The 15,929-nt window shown below is 54.3% G+C and overlaps 1 protein-coding gene across 2 annotated transcripts; it reads left to right on the plus strand.

The window, feature by feature from the left end:
- Positions 1-3,794: 3,794 nt before the first annotated feature.
- AP5B1 (adaptor related protein complex 5 subunit beta 1) lies at positions 3,795-7,076 on the plus strand. 2 transcript variants are annotated; one of them, XM_080640503.1, is made up of 3 exons: positions 3,795-3,836; positions 4,198-4,365; positions 4,461-7,076. In XM_080640503.1, the coding sequence occupies exons 2-3, from the start codon at positions 4,216-4,218 to the stop codon at positions 6,948-6,950; spliced, it is 2,640 nt and encodes an 879-aa protein (XP_080496629.1). In that variant the 5' UTR covers positions 3,795-3,836; positions 4,198-4,215; the 3' UTR covers positions 6,951-7,076. The 2 variants fall into 2 exon arrangements, with proteins under 2 accessions (XP_080496629.1, XP_080496630.1); XM_080640504.1 differs by lacking the exon at positions 3,795-3,836 and adding an exon at positions 3,879-4,105 and having other exon boundaries at positions 4,461-7,070.
- Positions 7,077-15,929: the final 8,853 nt, after the last annotated feature.

A 15,929-nucleotide genomic window follows, 5' to 3' on the forward strand; every position in this document is an offset into this window, starting at 1 on the left:
GCTGCTGGTCGCCTGCCATGTTCCACGCCAACCCCTGGTGATCAGTGCATGTCATAGCGAGCGATTGAACTCCCAGTCTCCCGGTTGAACTCCCGAGGGGACAATTTGCATATTAGCCTTTTATTATATAGGACTAGAGGCCCAGTGCACTATTGAAATCGCGCGAGGAGGCGCCCTGCCTCCTGCTGTGCGAGGAGGCACCCCGCGGGGTGCCGGGCCGAGAGGTGCTCCATGCACCTCCTGGTGACCGGTTGCACCGGGCCACTGCAGGAGTCAGGCCGGACCGGCTCTGTGGGTGGCCAGGACCTACGCCTGACTTCTGCCCCAGGCCACCCCCTGCTCCCCTGCCTGTGTCCGCTCCAGGGCTGCTCGAGCTGGAGCGGCCCCCATGTCTCTGTCTCCGTCTCCGCTCTGGGCTTCACCTGCGCACGCAACCTCCTCCTGTCCGGTTGTGACCTGTTACGGCGTCCCAGCCTAATTTGCATATTACATCTTTATATATAGATAATTCGTATACCAGAAAATCTACCCTTTTAAAGTATACAATTCAGTGGTTTTTAATATCTTCACCCATGTGCAACTATCACCCCAAATGAAACCCAGTACCCATTAGTAGTCACTCCCCATTCCTCTCAACCTCTGGCACCCACTTCTCTGCTTTCTCTCAGGCATGTTTTGTTTTTTTTTTTTTTAATATATTTTATTGATTTTTTTACAGAGAGGAAGGGAGAGGAATAGAGAGTTAGAAATATCTATGAGAAAGAAACATCGATCAGCTGCCTCCTGCACACCTCCCACTGGGGATGTGCCCGCAACCAAGGTACAGGCCCTTGACCGGAATCGAACCTGGGACCCCTGAGTCTGCAGGCCGACGCTCTATCCACTGAGCCAAACCAGTCAGGGCAAGGCATGTTCTTTCTAAAACATCTCCTGTCACCCCAATACATTTAATTAAGCCATTGTGGCTCAGGTGGTTGAGTGTCATCAACAGGAGGTCACCAGTTCAATTCCCAGTCAGGCACATGCCTGGATTTGGGGCTCAATCCCCAGTGGGGGGCGGGAGGGGCAGGGAGTGGGCATGTGGGAGGCAGCCAAGTGATGTTTCTCTCATCAGTTTCTTTTGTTTTGTTTTTGTTGTTTCTCATCGATGTTTCTATAGCTCTCTCCATCTCTCTGAGATCAATAAAAACATATTGAGCCGAAACCGGTTTGGCTCAGTGGATAGAGCGTCGGCCTGCGGACTCAAGGGTCCTGGGTTCGATTCCGGTCAAGGGCATGTACCTTGGTTGCGGGCACATCCCCAGTGGAGGGTGTGCAGGGGGCAGCTGATCGATGTTTCTAGCTCTCTATCCCTCTCCCTTCCTCTCTGTAAAATATCAATAAAATATATTTTAAAAAAAACATATAGAAATAATAATAAAACAAAACACCCCTGTGCCCCCAGTGCCCAGTGCTGTGAGGAAGGGTTGGTCGCATCCCCCACGTTATAGGTGAGAAGAAGGCTCAGGACCCCTCAGAAAATTGATTTTCCCTGTTCCAAGCCTTGTGTTTATCTTCTCCCCAGAACTAGGCTGCACTGCGGAGGACGGAAACTCAGCAGGGAGAGAAGCAGTGAGGTGTGGGCATCGAGTGGGGCGTTCCCTTCCTGGCTCCCTGGCTGAGGCCCACACCTGGGCATCTCAGGGAGGTCACCGTCAGAGGCAGGTCTGCGACTGCAGATGGAGGGAACATTCATGCCCTCACTGCTGGTGAGCTGAGTTCAACTCTATGCCTGTCCTGTGCCAGGGACAGACCAGCACCAGCCTCCCACCGGGGAGCAGGGCAAGCAGCTGAGGGCAGGGCCCATCCCAGGATCTGGACACCCAGGAGGGTTGAGGGCAGCTGGTAGGGGAGGAGGGCCAAGTCAGGGGCAGCGAGGGGCCGTGCTTAAGTCCAGGCTCCACTTCTTGCGAGCTCTGGGACTTGGAGCAAGTGATGCACCTCTCTGGGCCTTCCTTTCCCCATCTGTGAATGGTACCCATCCGTGGGTCCCTCAGGGTTGTTATGAGCCTGTGAGTCCATGTGGATGAGCCACCGCAGCATTGGGCCCCACATGTGGGTGCCCTCCCTTCAGACCTGGGCCCAAAGGAGCCAACGCTCAGAAAGGCTGGTGGCTGTCAGAGGCTGAGTGGGGGCCAGAGCAGCGTCAGATTTCCTGACCCTTTGAAGCCTGTCTCCTCAACTGTAAAAGGGGTTTAATAATCAGTCCTCCCTCCTGTGAGTGGTGAGGGCTGGGGATGTGCAGTTATCAGCACCCTCTGGGCCTCAGACAGGGAAACCAGACGGGCTCCCTCCCAGGGCTGCTCTCATCCTGGCCTCTTTCATCTTAGGCATAATTAGCCAGGCCACCCCACCCCACAGCCTCTTGTGGGGGGGGGGGGCGGTCATCACTCCCATTTTATAGATGGAGAAACGGAGGCACCGAGAAGGAAGTGGTTTGGGGCTGCCGCCTGTGAGTCAACTGTGGAGCCAGGGCCCAGAGAAGCTGGGACAGGCTTTCCAGTCGGACCTGTCCCTGGGGGTGGATCCTTGTCTCCATCCCCCTGGCACCCCAATAGCCTCTTTTCCAGCTACTCCATCACTTCCTACCTCCTCCCATCTGGAGGGCAGCAGGTTGGATAGGGAGGGAGCGACCTGTGAAGCCTGGAGGAAGGAGAGAAACTAGTTAGCATTTGCTAGTACGGGACTGGGGCTGTTTCATCTTCAAAGCCGGCTAATGAGAGCCGCAGGCGTTAGGCCAGCGGGCTGTGGGGTCTGGCCGCCTGCAGTTCTGTGCCTTGGGAACCTGCAGTCATTGGGGCATCAACAGCCTTGGCCCCCGGCCCAGGAGCGGCTCCTAGGGAACCCCTGCCCCAGCTCCCTTGGTGCCCCCAAAAGCCTTGATCCAGCCCTCTGGAAGTCAAGAGTACTGGGTTCCCGCACTTCTTGGCCCCAGGTCTTCCCCGGCGAAGCCTAGGTTTCCCAGTCGGTGCTAGGCATGCGGTGTCACGACCCCGGGACACGCCAGGCTCTGCCAGTCCGCACCTCTGCATCCCGTTGTTTTCCGGCTTCGTTACGGTTTATGGTCTTGTCTCCAGCTTTACACTGGCCTGGCAGCCGCGACCATGGCCGACCGTCGGTGCCGCCTCTGGCAAAAGTCAGCAGCTTCCTCCCGCCGTGACCCGGGCGCTGGCTCCGCGCCCCCAAGCCGAACGGGTGGGGGCTCCCCAGGTCGGCGTCGGAGAAGCGAAGCCAAGCCCTGAGGCGCCTGCCCGACCGGTTCAGCCAGGGCCGCGGCGCGCGCTTCCTGCGGGAGCCTGGAACCGCACCTTGTACACCCCCAGCGGCCACCTTGGGAGCAGGAGGGCCCGCACCATACACCACCCCCGGGAAGGCGCGCGGCTGGAACGGGGTGCGGTGCGCCTGGGCGCCGGTGGGGGGCGCGCAGGTTGCCATCGTCGCCAACCCGGGGTCGCTGTCCACCCGAGGGCCCTGGGATCGCAGCTCGCGCGCGAGGGGACCCCGGCTTCTGGGAACAGGGGCCACCCAACTCCACCGCCCCTGCCCCGGCCTGCGGCGGTTTCGGGGAAGGGGGGCCTGCGCGCAGCGGGACAGTTACTCAGCCCCAGCGAAACCGGCGAGTCGGCACCTGCCGGCCGGTGGGCGGGGAAGGCGGCGGCCCCGTTACGGCCGAGCCCCGCCCGGGCCCGGCCTCCCACGCGCCCCGAGCCCCGCCCTGCGCTGCGCGTCCCGCCCCGCGCCGCCCGCCCGGAAGGAGCCGGCTGGCTGGAGCGCCGGCGGCGGCTGAGTCAGTAAAGGTAAGCGCGGCCGCCCGTTGCCGCAGGCGCTGGGGACCGGGGTGGCGCTGTGGTTTCGGTGCCGGCCGCGGGCGGGCGGTCTAATGAGCTCTCGGCACGCACCCCGCGCTGGCGCCCCGCCCGGCATCCCCGCCCCTGTTCTCCCGCGTTTCTGCCCCGCAGAGATCCTGGCGGCCCGCCCCAGCGTCACCCTGAAACCTCTCGGTTTTATTTCGGGACCCAGTCACGGGGTCCCCGCTGGCGTTTGCGCGTAGTCGAGGGTGGTTGAGGTCTGCAAAGGGCTCTGGGGTGACGATGCCTCCTTCGGGGTTGGCGGGTCTTGCGGCCGCCGGCCTGATCTCTCCCCCCCCCCTCCCTGCAGAGACCCACGTGCCTGACCATGGGGCTCCTGAGCCGGGAAACCTGGGCCCAGCGCCTGGGCGCCTTCCGGGCCAGTCCATCCGCCTTCATGGCAGCTCCTGAGAGTGAGGATCTGGGTCGTGACCTGCTGAGCGACCTGAGGAGTGAGAAGCTGAGCGAACAGACCAAGGTAGGCCCTGAACGCCCCGCCCCTGACCTGGCCCATATGGTCTCCTCAACCCACTGCGCTCTGAACTCCATCTTCTCCAAATCTCCCATCCCCAGGTTTCCATGTTGGCCCTGAGCTTGGAGTACCCAGCCCAGTTGTGGCCGGATGCCCCTGCAGCTGAGGCAGCTGCCACCTCCCTGTTGGATACCCTAGTCCTTCTGCCCCCACGGCCATCAGCTCTGCGGAGGCCCCTGTTGCTGGCAGCAACCACAGCCCTGGTGACCGGAGGTGCGCTCGGCCCCACCTCCGGGGCCTCCCTGCGGCTTCTGCCCCTGCTGCTCGGCTTGGCTTCAGGTGGTGATCTGGGGCGAGGCTTTGGCCCCTCCTCGGAGCAGCGACCCCTGCAGGCCACTGCGTGCGAGTGCCTGCGGGAGCTGGAGAGCTGCAAGCCTGGGCTGCTGGGGGGCTGCCTGGGGCTTCTTCGTGGCCTGTTGGGCCAAGAGGGCCCCGTGGCCCCTGTCCAGCCACTCAGCCTGCTGCTGGCACTTGTCCTGCGAAACACTTTGGTGATACAGGCTAGGGCCAGGGCCAGCCTGCAGGGCCTGCTCACAGTCAGGGCTTCTCCCCCTGGGGGTGGCCCCTGGAACTGGACATTAGCTCAAGAGGGCGAAGCCCACCTTCAGCCCCAAGCGCCCAGTTGGCCGGCAGCTGAGGAGGAGTGTGGCCTTTCAGCGCTAGAGCCCAGCCCCGAAGAGGCGCGGGAGCTGCGGGCCGCAGTGGCCCAGCTTCTGGACACTTCGTACCTGCTCACACCTGTGGCCCAGGCCCAGCTTCTGTGGTTGCTGGGCTGGGCCCTGCGGGGTCTGCGGGGACAGCCTCCAGTGCTCTTCAAGCCACAGTTGGTACGGCTGCTGGGCACAGCCCAGCTGACACTGCTGCACGCTGTCCTGGCACTGAAGGCGGCCTTCGGCGAGGCACTGTTCACGGCTCAGGACGAGGCCTTGTTGCTCCGCCGGCTCACCTTGGCCGCTCAGCACCCAGCCCTGCCCCTGCCCGCCCATCTCTTCTACCTGCACTGCCTCCTGAGCTTCCCAGAGAACTGCCCGCTGGGCCCCGCAGGTGAGGAGGCTGCCCCACTGCTGCTAGAACCGCAGCTCTGCCGTGGCCTCCTGCCCAGTCTCCTTCATGACCCAATGGCCCTCCTGGCCCGCCTGCACCTGCTGTGCCTTCTCTGTGCTGAGGACGAACAAAAGGAGGAGAAAGGACAGGCTCAGAGCCCCTGCCACTACTTGCAGGAACTCCTGGCTGGTCTGCAGCAGAGGGCGGCCCTTCCTGGAGGCCCCCGGGCCTTGGCTACACTCTGCTTCCAGGCTTCATACCTCGTTGCTCACTGCCTGGCCGGGCACCATACAGTGCTGACACCCTTGACCCACGGACTGGCCCAGCTCTACCGAGCCCGGCCTGTGCTGGCTCCCCATTTTGTTGACCTCTTGGATCAAGTGGCCCCTGAGCTGGGGGAGCCCCTGAGGGTGGTGTTGCGGCAAGAGGTGGTGTCCAGGCCAGGTGGGGATGAAGCCCTTCGTTGGCACCTGCAGATGCTGGCAAAGGTGGCAGACGGGGATGCTCAGAGTGCCACCCTCGGTTTCCTACAGGCTGCAGCTGCCCACTGCACCGACTGGGGCCTCCAGCAGGCCTTGCTGCGAGTCTGCCGGGCCCTGCTGCGGGCGGGTGCTGGGGGCGGCCTGGCAGACTTGCTGCAGGCGTTGGCCAGGCAGCTGGAGGACCCTGATGGGCGGGACCACGCCCGCCTCTACTACATCCTCCTGAGCCACCTGTCAGGGCCCAAGCTGGGGGTGGCCCTGGGCCCCTCCCTTGCTGCGCCTGCACTGACCTCTTCACTGGTGGCCGAGAACCAGGGCTTTGCCACGGCACTGATGGTGCAGGAGGCCCCAGCCCCGATTCGGCTGAGCGTGGGGCCCCAAAGGGCTGAGGGCCCGGTCCCAGTGCTGCAGCTCCAGGTAGAGGTGCTGGAGCCAGTGTACTCGTTGGAGCTGCGCTTCCGAGTGGAAGGACAACTCTATGCACCCCTAGGGGCTGTCCACGTGCCCTGCCTGTGCCCTGGCCGCCCGGCCCGCCCCCTGCTCCTGCCCCTGCAGCCTCGGCGCCCAGCCCCCACACAGCTGGATATCCGTGCTCTTTACACCAAGTCCACTGGCCTCACATGCTATAGCCACCTGCCCCCCCTGCCTGTGAAGTTCGCTGACCTCTTCCTGCCTTTCCCGAAGCCCCCTGAGGGTGCCAGGTTAGGCTTCTTTGAGGAACTGTGGGACTCCTGCCTGCCAAAGGGCACCGAGAGTCGCCTGTGGTGCCCTCTTGGGCCACAGGGTCTGGAGGCCTTGGTGTCACGCCACCTGGAGCCCTTTGTAGTGGTGGCCCAGCCCCCCACTAGCTACCACATAGCCATCCGCCTGCCCCCAGACTCAAAACTGCTTCTGCGGCTGGAGGCAGCCCAGGCGGACGGAGTGCCCATGGTCCTGCGGACGGATGACTGGGCTGTGCTGCCCCTGGTGGGGGACTACCTCCGAGGGCTGTCAGCTGCGGGCTGAGCCCCGGCTGGGCCGGGCCAGGTGGGAACAGGACTGTGGCCCTTATAGGGTCTTGTCTAAGAGGGGCAGCTGCAGAGCAGGACACAGTCCTATGGACCCTTTTTTAAAAACCTCCGTTCACCAATGACTCTCGTTTGTTTTCTTCGGGGCCCTAATCGGGAGCAGAACCACTGGGATGGGGTCAGAGGCTCCCAGAAAGCTTCTAGAGTAGGAACCCCAGACTGCGGGCCTCCAAAGTGCCTTCCTGCCCAAATAGGCTGGGATTCTCCAGAATCTCTGCCCCGGAGGCAGGAGGAAAAACATTCTCACCTCTGCTTCCCAGAGGGTCTGGTCTTGCCCAAAGCCCCCCAGCACTTTGGAGTGGGCCTCCTGACCTGTGGGCCAGCGCTTCCAACTCCTGAGGTTGGCAGGGCCCCTGACCCCGGGAGCTTGGGCTAGAAACATTGAGGAGACTGCAGTGGCCCCTTCCCTGGAGAGAGGCCCCCAGGCTGAGGACTGGAGCCAGCTCTAGGAAGGGCCTGCTCGGACAGCTTCAAGGCTGAGGGGGCCCCATGGTCTGGGCTAAAACGAAGCTGGGGTTTCCTTACCCCATCAGTGGACCTAGGAATCTTCCTCTAAGAATCACCACCCTTGTCCTTATTCCAAATATGTAAAATACTCAGGGTTCTGATGTGTGCTTTTAATCCTCACTGGAGAGTGTGTGTATGGCTCAACGGTGCGGCTCAGTGGATAGAGTGTCAGCCCTCCAACCGAAGAGTCCTGGGTTCAGTTCTGATCAAGGGCATGTACCTGGGTTGCAGGCTTAATCCCTGCCCCGGTAGGGGCACATGGGGGAGGCAACCAGTGTGTCTCTCACATTGATGTTTTTCTGTCTTTTTCCCCCTCCCTTCCATTCTAAGTATCTATGGAAAAACACCCTTGCATGAGGATTAACCTAAATAAGTAAACAGATATATACATTTTTCCCCATTGATTTTTAGAGTGTGGAAGGGAAGGAAGGACAGGAGAGAGAGAAGCATTGATGCTAGACATCGATTGGTTGTCTCCTGCACGCACCGCGTCTGGGGCATGGTGTAGAATTTTACCATCCTGGAGCTGGAGCAGGTTTCTGTTGCCACACTAATCCGAGCAAAGCTCTGCACGGGCCCGTGGGGACACAGCCCCCACCCTCTCTGCCCTGGGGCCAGCCCCCAGGAGGTCACAGGAGCGGCAGTCAGCAGTGCTGGGTGGAGAATGGCCAGAGGCTTGGGCCTTGGTGTCTTGGGGGAAGGGCGTCTTCTGCCACCCCTGCTTCCTGGGCCCCCAGCCCTGCCTCTCCTGCCGGGCTGGCTAGGAAAGGAAAGAAGGGCCTGGGACTAGTGGGGCTGTTACACGTCAGGTCAGGTGGTCTGTCCCAAGGTTGAGCTCCAGTGACAACTCGCTGTAGGATCCGGGCAAGCCACTGCAAACCCTGGAGCGGACCTCCAGCTGCTTCCAGCAGAAAGGATCTAAGGCAGAACCAGGTACTTGAATCCCTGGGGAGGCTGGAACATGGTCCTGCAGAAGGCCACTGCTGGGCTGCCGCGTTCCAGAATGTACTTCCCTGCCTGCAGTCCAGCTCTCAGCACCCAGGAAGCTGGGCCCGGCCCTGGAACATAGGGTGGGGCTGCCATCACTGCCTCTTGACTCCCCATAAAGCCAGAGAGCTGACGCTGCTGCAGAAAGACGGGAGCTTCACAGCTGGCAAATGCCTGCGGCCTCATTTCTCCAACCATACTGTTCAGAGGGCATCTAATGGGTGGGACCTATTTCTCAGGTACCAAAGCTGTAAACTGAATTTTTTTTAAATCCTCACCCAAGGATATGTTTTTTTAAAAAATTGATTTTAGAGAGAGGGGAAGGCAGAGAGAAATATTGATGTGAGAGAGAAACATCAATCAGTTGCCTCTTTAATGCTCTGACCAGGGATCGAACCCGCAACCTTTTGGTGTATGGGATGATACTCCAACCAGCTGAGCCACCTGGCCAGGGTTGAATTACTCTTGAAGGCAGAGGACAGCTGTGACTCTTGGGTCACGGGTACCCAGCTGGCTGCAGGCTCCCTTTCTCCACACTCAGGTTTTGCCTCTCCCTGTCATCTCTTGCAAGGGGAGGACTGGGGGTGGAGTAGGAGAACAAGGTAGAGTGTAGTCGGCCCAGAATCGGATGGTGGGGAGCTCACTGAGAGTGCCTGCTGTGGGACCTGGGCTGGGGTGTGAATGCTGGTGGCACATGGACCATTCTGGTGTCTTAGCTGTCCATCTTTCTCTGTTGCTGCCATGGCTGGGACCTGAGTTGCAGCTGGCTACCTTAAGTCACACCCTGGGCATTTTGGGGGCTGTACAGCTACTGTAATCAGCTGTGGCCCCAACCCCTGGTTCTGCAGGAGGTTCAGTGCCCAGACCACAGCCTACAGCCCTTGACCTGTGGAGGCATGAATGGGTAGTGATGGATGGAAGGAGGGCTGGTGAGTCCTTGCATGGGCCAGTTATCTTAATCTTGGGCAAAGGGCTAATGCCATCTGCATCTGAAGTCAAAAAGAAAGCAAGTGTGTTTTCTGGACTCCTATGGTACCTGGGAAATTTGCTGTAGCGAAAATGTTTAAATGTCAAAGAACTTCCAACACAATATTCACACATCTGCCAAGCAGCTCTTCCAGGAGGAGGCCTTGTCCAATATAGACAGCTCTGCCAGCCTCAGTGGAGCCATCGAACAAAAACCCCGAGGATCACAGATCCAACTTTTTAAAGGCCCACAGGACCCGGTTCAGGACAGGTAAGACACGCAAACCACCTGCTCTTTCAGGCTCAACTGCAAAAACTGGCTCTCCCCCCTGGCCAGCCCCTCCTACTACAGGAGCTGGGATCCCAAACCAAGGACCCTCCTGGCCTCAGACTCCCCGACTCTAGAGGTGGTGTCCTCTGACACCTGAAATTAGGCGAGGAGGGACCGAACACCTAAGCCCCATCGCAGCAGCTGGACACACTGCAGGTAACATGAAAACAGCTTCTACAAAGAAGGCGAGGGGGCCTCTTTTTGGTCCAACACAGCACCAGAAAGACTAAGTCCGCTGTAAGTCTGAAAATGTTAAGTGCCTGGAGGGTTAGGGCTGGGACTACAGGGAAGGGGTTTTGAAGTGTACGTACCACTTGAAGGGGCGGCCTTTGAAAGCAAAACACACAAAAAGGAAGAAGAAGTAATTTGGGTGTGAAAGGGGAAGTGAACGGAGAAATGTCATGGTTCTGCAAGACAAAACAAAATCGGAGGCCCTACAACTTGGCCCCCATCTACAAACAAATCTGGACTCGGCAGTGTTGACAGAAGAGGGTGCATTAAACAGGGATCTTATAAAACGCCCAACAGCACAGAAACGAACAAGATAAAGATGAACAGGTTTGTACAGAGTTATTGCAAAATATCAGAAAATGGATCTCATCATCCATCCAGGTAGTCCACACACATCCCCTGGAAGGGCAGCCTGGGAACAGAAGAAAGCTGTAATAACACTAAACAGGGCGTATGCCTGGGTTGCCGCTGGATCCCCAGTAGGGGGCGTGCAGGAGGCAGCTGATCAATGATTCTCATCAGAGAGATGTTTCTATCTCTTCCTCTCCCTTCCTCTCTGAAATCAACAAAAATATATTTAAAAATAAAAGAAACACCAAAGTATCTAGAAATAAAGATTACATTACAAGATGCCCAAAGGAGAATAGACTCAAAATATAATAAGGAGCATTGAAGAAAGACAAAAACCAGAATGAAAATGAGACCAAGGGGTCACAAGAAAGTCATGAAAGCAGAAGATAGTCAGAGAAGGAGTCGCATTTGCATTTAGGGTCCCTGAAGGAAAACTAACCGCTGAACCAGCACCAGTATCTACCACTGCATTCTAAGGAAAACTTCCCAAGGAAGAAAAATCTGCACATTTAAAGGGCCCGCTGGGAACCTTGGAAAATTAACTCGGAACAGTCAACTTACTTTGAGACATCCTCATAAAACTACCAGTTTTCAATTTTTTTTTCAACAAAAATCCCCAAGATCTCCAAGCAGAAAGATCAAATAATTTACAAAGGCAAAAAGTCAAAATGGCACATAGAGCCCTAACCTTTGGCTCAGTTGATAGAGCGTCGGCCTGTGGACCGAAAGGTCCCAGGTTCGATTCTGGTCAAGGGCATGTACCTTGGTTGCGGGCACATGCCCAGTAGGGGGCACACAGGAGGCAGCTGATCGATGTTTCTCTCTCATCCATGTTTCTAACTCTCCCTCTCCCTTCCTCTCTGTAAAAAATCAATAAAAAATTTTTAAAAAATGGCACATACAAAGTAAGATGGCATTTGGAGCAGCATCTTCTAAACATTTAAGGGTAAACCGAGGTTTTCATATTCGCACGGATTGTCCTTCCAAGTGTCAGGGCTTTAGGAAACAGTTTTGTGTTTTTCAACAAGTGTTTATGCACCCATAAGGGGATCTGATAGAGAATGCACTTCATCCAACCAAGAGGTAATGAGCATGTGTGTGTGTTTATCTAAATATATGATCTAGGACTGAAAGGTGGGCATGAGGGTAAATAAATAAATAGATCATATATCATCGTGAAGTAGAAACAATATCACTAAAAGCATGGGAGAGCCAGTGGGTGTGGCTCAGTGGTTGAGCATTGGCCCATGACCCAGGAGGTCACGGACAGGGCACGTGCCTGAGTTGCAGGTTCAATCCCCAGTAGGGGGTGTGCAGGAGGCAGCCGATCAAAGATTCTCATCATTGATGTTTCTCTTTCCCTCTCTCTCTCTGAAGTAAATTTGAAAATATTTTTTTAAAAAAGCATGAGAGGAGGAAGAGGGAAATATGAAAGTAAGATAAGCTGATTGGTGGCTGTGTAGGTGCCTCTCAGCTCCAAATTCATTCTTTATTGCCTACTCTGAAAATGGGCCTGGACCCTTTATCTTTGCCAGCTGGCGCATTATTAAGCTTTGCTGGTAGAGGGCGCAGGGGAGCCATTGCAGAAGGGCTTTTTATTTTCTTCCTTTTTAAAATATATTTTATTGATTTTTACAGAGAGGAAGGGAGAGGGACAGAGAGTCAGAAACATCGATGAGAGAGAAACATCGATCAGCTGCCTCTTGCACACCCCCTACTGGGGATGTGCCCGCAACCAAGGTACATGCCTTTGACCGGAATCGAACCTGGGACCCTTCAGTCCTCAGGCCAACGCTCTATCCACTGAGCCAAACCAGTCAGGGCCAGAAGGGCTTTTTCAAACTTCCTCCTGTGTGCTGACTAGACAATGTCTTCAAGCTTGTCTGGCACCCAAGGTCCTCCAGCAGCTGCCATGGTCCGTGCTCATGGCTTCTCCAGCACCACGCTCCTGCCAGGTGCAGCAACCAGCAGTACTGCAGACGGCCCCTGCACCCCAGACACTGCTGGAATTATGTAAGCTAGCCAACCCTAAACTGTTGACCTTAATCGCATCTTCCCTTTCCCTCAGAAGCTCCAATAAACGTCGTGGCCTATTCTGTCCTTCTTTCTGTCTCCCAGCCAACTCCAGTGCTTACCCATGTGGCCCTGAAACTAGCAAGATCTTGACTCCCAGTGGGTGGCATAACCGAGTCTTCAATAAGCACTCCGCTGTTCACGCAAGCCTGCTGTTCTGGAAGAGAGGCGCAGGGTGAGGCCAGGGATGCCCACGGTTCTGGTCCCATTCCTTCCTTTGTAACCAGAAGAGCTGTCACACTAGGCAGCAGTGCTGTGAGGCAGGGTGGGAGTGGGATACTGCTGTGAAAATAATGGCTGCGGCAATATGGTCAGAGAAAACAGCCGTGTCCTGGAGCAGCCAATTCTGCCCCTTTCATCATGGGAAGGGTCTGATGTGATTACCCTGAGACAGCGTCTGGCTGGTCTCCTGGGTTATATTCTGCTATTTGGGAACTCAGTGCTGGTCTCTCCTGGACATTAGACATTTGTCTGTGGCAATAGATCAGCCTTGCTGAGGAGAAATTCATGTTGAGCTCAGCATGCATCACGTCCATCCCTCATCCATGACATTTTTTAAAATTTATTGATTTGAGCCCTGGCCAGTGTGGCTCAGTTGGTTGGACATCATCCCGTGCACTGAAACGTCACTGGTTTGATTCCCCGTCAGGGCACATACCCAGATTGTGGTTCAATGCTGGAAGCAATTAATGTTTCTCTCCCTCTCTAAAAAAAAAAAAAATCAATAAAAAACATTTTAAAAAATGTATTGATTTGTGAGATAGAGGAGGGAAGAGAGAAACAAACATCGATTTGTTCCACTTATTCATGCATTTATTGGTCACTTTTTTATTTTTCATTTGTACATCATTTAAATAGCAGAATACTTTCCAGGTTTAAGAAGATGCATCTTGTTCTTCATTCTGTGTGTCATGTTTTAAATGATATGTGTGTGTGGGCTTACATTGGCTAGGAAAATCCTTGGTTACTTCTTGCATGTGCCCTGTCTGGACATTGAACCGCAACCTTGGAGTATTGGGACGATACTCTAACCAACTGAACTACATGGCCAGGGCCTCCCATTTCGACCTTTTCATGAGCCTGTTGGGCAAGGATAGGTATGGTTTGGAAAGGAAGTGCTGCCTTCTACCTGCAGAGGGTGCTCTTTGGGGAACATTCACAGGACAGTTAATACTCCACTCTGGACCCATTCCAAGGAGCCTGCTGATACCAGAAATGAAAGAGGGGTCATCGCTAGTGATCCCACGGACATTAAAAGGATAATGAAATAGTATGAACTACTCTATGCCCCCAATCTGATAAATGGACAAATTCTTTGAGTGACACAAAATAAGGCAACCTTGAATATATTGGGGTTTGGTTCCAGACCACCGCAATCAAGCGAATATTGCAATAAAGTGAGTCACCCAAATGTTTTGGTTTCCCACTGCTGGATTTTGCAAATAAAGTTTTATTGGGCCCTAGCTGGTTTGGCTCAGTGGATAGAGCGTCAGCCTGCGGACTGAAGTGTCCTGGGTTCAATTCCAGTCAAGGGCACATGCCCAGGTTGCAGGCTCGATCCCCATTAGGGGGTATGCAGGAGACAGCCAATCAATGATTCTCATCATTGATGTTTCTATCCCTCTCCCTTCCTCTCTGAAATCAATAAAAAAAATTTAAAAAAAGTTTTATTGGAACACAGCCATGCCCACTCACTTACATATTGTCTATGGCTGTTTTTATGCCACAATGACAAAGTTGAGCAATTGTGACAGAGACCATATGTGAGGTCTGCCAACCTCTGATATATATGTAATAATCAGAAGGTAAAATGGAAAAAGAGATCTGGGAATATACTTTAAAATATAACTATTGCCCAGCTGGTGTAGCTCAGCAGCTGAGCGTCGAGCCAGGAACCAAGAGGTCGCTGGTTCGATTCCTGGTCAGGGCACATGCCGGAGTTGTAGGCTCAGATCCCTGTGGGGAGCGTGCAGGAGGCAGCCTATCGATGATGTTTCTCTCTCATTGATATTTCCATCTCTCTTTTCCTCTTCCTTTCTCTCTTTGTAAAAATCAATTAAAACACTTTTTTAAAAAATAAAAAAGTATTAAGAAAACCTCAACTGTACAGACATAAAAGAAGATGTAATTGGTACTATGTATCTTATTTTTAAACTTTTTAAAATTGATTTTAGAGAGGGGGAGGGAGAGAAACATCATTTGGCTGCCTCCTCCTGCACATCCCCTACTGGGGATCAAGCCCATAATCCAGGCATGTGCCCTGACCAGGAATTGAACTGGCAGCCTTTTGGTGCCTGGAATGACGCTCAACCAACTGAGCCACACCAGCCAGGGTTATGTATCTTATTCTTGATAGAAAACTAAAACAAGATTCTCTAAATTAATCTGTCAATACTCTCTAGCCAAAGACCAGGAACACGTCTGTAGCTGAATGAATGGGTGTATTATTCTTACACTGTGGGGCATCTCAATAAGTGGGTGTTAGGAAGGATTTATAGGGTCTGTGCTTGTGTTAGGTGATTTGGGGGAGGATTTAAGGAAGTGGGGCTTTTCTTTGGATTGGTGCTGTTAGGAAGTGGAAGTATTTCTATTATATAATAATGTTAACATCTTCACTAGATGGAGGCTAAAGCTATAATTGGTAAAGAAGCAAATCACATATAATCCACGATAGAGGGATGTTTCGTCCTTTTTGTGGTTTGGACAATGTTTGCCTTTGTCCATGTTCCCGTGATTACAGAGTGACCTTGCTTTTCTTTTGGTCCCTCGTGACCTTGTCTGATCATCTGTGGAATCGTTCATGTTCAGCAGAACGCCAAGGCCAGCTCCCGATGTCTGGGGATGTTTTTCTCTTTCTCAAATCAATGAATTAAATGCAATTTTCATCTTGATCACCAGTTCATATGTGTTTGTTTGTTTTTAAAATATATTTTATTGATTTTTTTACAGAGAGGAAGGGAGAGGGACAGAGAGTTAGAAACATTCATGAGAGAGAAACATCGATCAGCTGCCTCTTGCACACCCCCTACTGGGGATGTGCCTGCAACCAAGGTACATGCCCTTGACCGGAATCGAATCTGGGACCCTTCAGTCCGCAGGCCGACGCTCTATCCGCTGAGCCAAACCGGTCAGGGCTGTGTTTGTTTTTTGAGAGAACTTGACAGAACATAGCTATATAAATAAACATTAGAGAAGAGTTAAGAAACCCAAAAAGTATTGTGAAAACTAAAAGACCTAAAAATAAAAGATTGGTAGATTGGTAAATTTGACTGCACAAAATAAATTCATCTGTGTAATAAAAATAAAAATACACAGGTTTGGAAGACAAACCACAAATTCATATAAAATATCTTCAGCCCTAACCGGTTTGGCTCAGTGGCTTGGCCTGCGGACTGAAGGGTCCCAGGTTCGATTCCAGTCAAGGGCATGTACCTTGTTGCGGGCACATCCCCAGTAGGGGCTGTGCAGGAG

This window comes from Plecotus auritus, assembly GCF_963455305.1.
Source record: "Plecotus auritus genome assembly, chromosome: 9".
Lineage (NCBI taxonomy): Eukaryota > Metazoa > Chordata > Mammalia > Chiroptera > Vespertilionidae > Plecotus > Plecotus auritus.